This window comes from Otolemur garnettii, unplaced genomic scaffold, assembly GCF_000181295.1.
Source record: "Otolemur garnettii isolate 467f Iridium unplaced genomic scaffold, OtoGar3 scaffold00479, whole genome shotgun sequence".
NCBI lineage: Eukaryota > Metazoa > Chordata > Mammalia > Primates > Galagidae > Otolemur > Otolemur garnettii.
The window spans coordinates 33,644-35,527 of record NW_003852874.1 but is presented as its reverse complement, the minus strand read 5'-3'; the positions used below and the strand labels follow the sequence as shown (position 1 = coordinate 35,527).

Genomic DNA, 1,884 nt, shown 5'->3' with positions numbered 1-1,884 from the left:
GGGCCCATCTCAGACACTTGTCCGTCAGCAAGCACTATGATGGAGTCTGTCTGGGGCAGGAAACTGATGCCATGTGTCACCAGCACCCGAGTCTGCGGAGAGGACAGCAGGCTCTCACCCCGCTGCCTCAGCACAGGCACGGAGCCACAGAGTAAGTGCAAGGTGCTCACGTGCTGGGAGTATGGACAGGCATCCCCACAGGTATCCCCTTCCACCCAACCCACATGCCTGCTTCTTAGGCCCCCCGCCATCCAGATCTCACCCAGACCCTTCAGCTTCCTGCCACTTTTCTCCAAGGGCCTTAGATCTCACCTTAGCCCCTTTAGCCTCCGGCAGGCCTTACCTTGCCTGCCAGCAGGCCTTCTGGACCAATGACTTGGTCAAAGATATGCTTGGCCACATGGGAGTCCACCGCTGACAGGGGATCATCCAGCAAAAAAATGTCAGCATCACTGTAAACAGCTCGAGCCAGACTAACTCTCTGCCGCTGGCCTCCAGACAGGTTAATGCCCTGGAAGGAGGAAGAGGGTGGTGGGAGGTGGGGGCTGGGTAGAAGAAGGTCAGACAAACCAAGGGGGATGAAGACCTGTCCACTGTCATTCAGCAAGCCAGACCTCTGAATCCACATTCCACAGGCAGTGAAAGGGGAACAAGAAGGACTTAGATCAGACAATAAGAAAAATTTCTGGCTCGGCACCTGTAGCTCAGTGGATAAAGCGCTGGCCACATACACCGGAGCTGGCAGGTTCAAACCTGGCCAAGTCTGCTAAACAACAATGACAACTACAACAAAAAAGCTGGGTGTTGTAGCTGGTGCCTGTAGTCCTGGCTACTTGGGAGGCTGAGGCAAGAGAATTGCTTAAGCCGAAGTGTTTGAGGTTGCTGTGAGCTATAAATGCCGAGGTACTCTACCCTCGGTGACATAGTGAGACTCTATCTCAAAAAAAGAAAGAAAAATTTCCCTTTAGGGACTATGGAGGAGGCTGTCCTTGCAAAGCTGTAAAGCCACAGAGGAAGGGGCTGTCAGAGTCCTCCTGGGGCAGGTGAGGCCCCCCTCCTCCCTTACTCTGGTTGGGTTTCCAACCCAACCCTGGTGCTAGAGGAATGGATAAACAACATGTGGTATATACATACGGTGGAATATCCTGTAGCTTTACATATGGTGGAATATCCTGTAGCTTTAAAAAGTGAGGACATTCTGACACATGCTTCAACATGGATAAACTTTGAGGACATCATGCTGCGTGTAATAAGTCACAAATGCTACATGATGCCACTCGTGTTGAAATTGAATCTGCCATGTGACAGTAAATTGGAAATGGGACCTTTAAGAAGATCATGCCTATGGCCCAACCTATAAAGGTACATGTGAATCTTTCTAATTGTAGAACATAAATGTCTTAACACAATAACTAAGAAAAAGACATGAAGGCTGTTAACCAGTTGGATGAAAGTATTTCAAATTGTATACAGAAACAGTATACTGTACCCCATGATAGTATTAATGTACACTGCTATGATTTAATAAAAAACAAAAACAAAAACAAAATATTAAAGTCAATAAATGAAAAAAAAAGTTGAGCCTTCTTGAATAGTTAATCCATTTATGGACTAATGAGTTGTGAATTAATAGGTCATCATGGGAGTGGGAGTGGTGGCTTTATAAGAAAGAAAGGAAGGCCGGGTGTGGTGGTTCACGCCTGTAATTCTAGCAATCTGGGAGGCTGAGGAGGGTGGATTACCTGAGTTCATGAGTTTTAGACCAGCCTGAGCCAGAGAGAGACCTGTTTCTAAAAATAGCTGGGCGTTGTGGCAGGCACCAGTAGTCCCAGCTACTTCTGAGGCTGAGGCAAGAGAATTGCATAAGCCCAAGAGTTTGAGGTT

General features: G+C 47.7%; 1 protein-coding gene across 1 annotated transcript in view; it reads right to left on the bottom strand.

The window, feature by feature from the left end:
• Positions 1-1,884, bottom strand: part of LOC100940491 (canalicular multispecific organic anion transporter 2-like) — a 28,521-nt gene that overhangs the window by 12,682 nt on the left and 13,955 nt on the right. Inside the window, exons 11-12 of the mRNA XM_023509152.1 lie at positions 344-511; positions 3-92 (exon numbers count right to left, since the gene is read on the bottom strand). Of these exons, the coding sequence (XP_023364920.1) occupies positions 3-92; positions 344-511 (258 nt within the window). The remainder of the gene's footprint in view (positions 1-2; positions 93-343; positions 512-1,884) is intronic.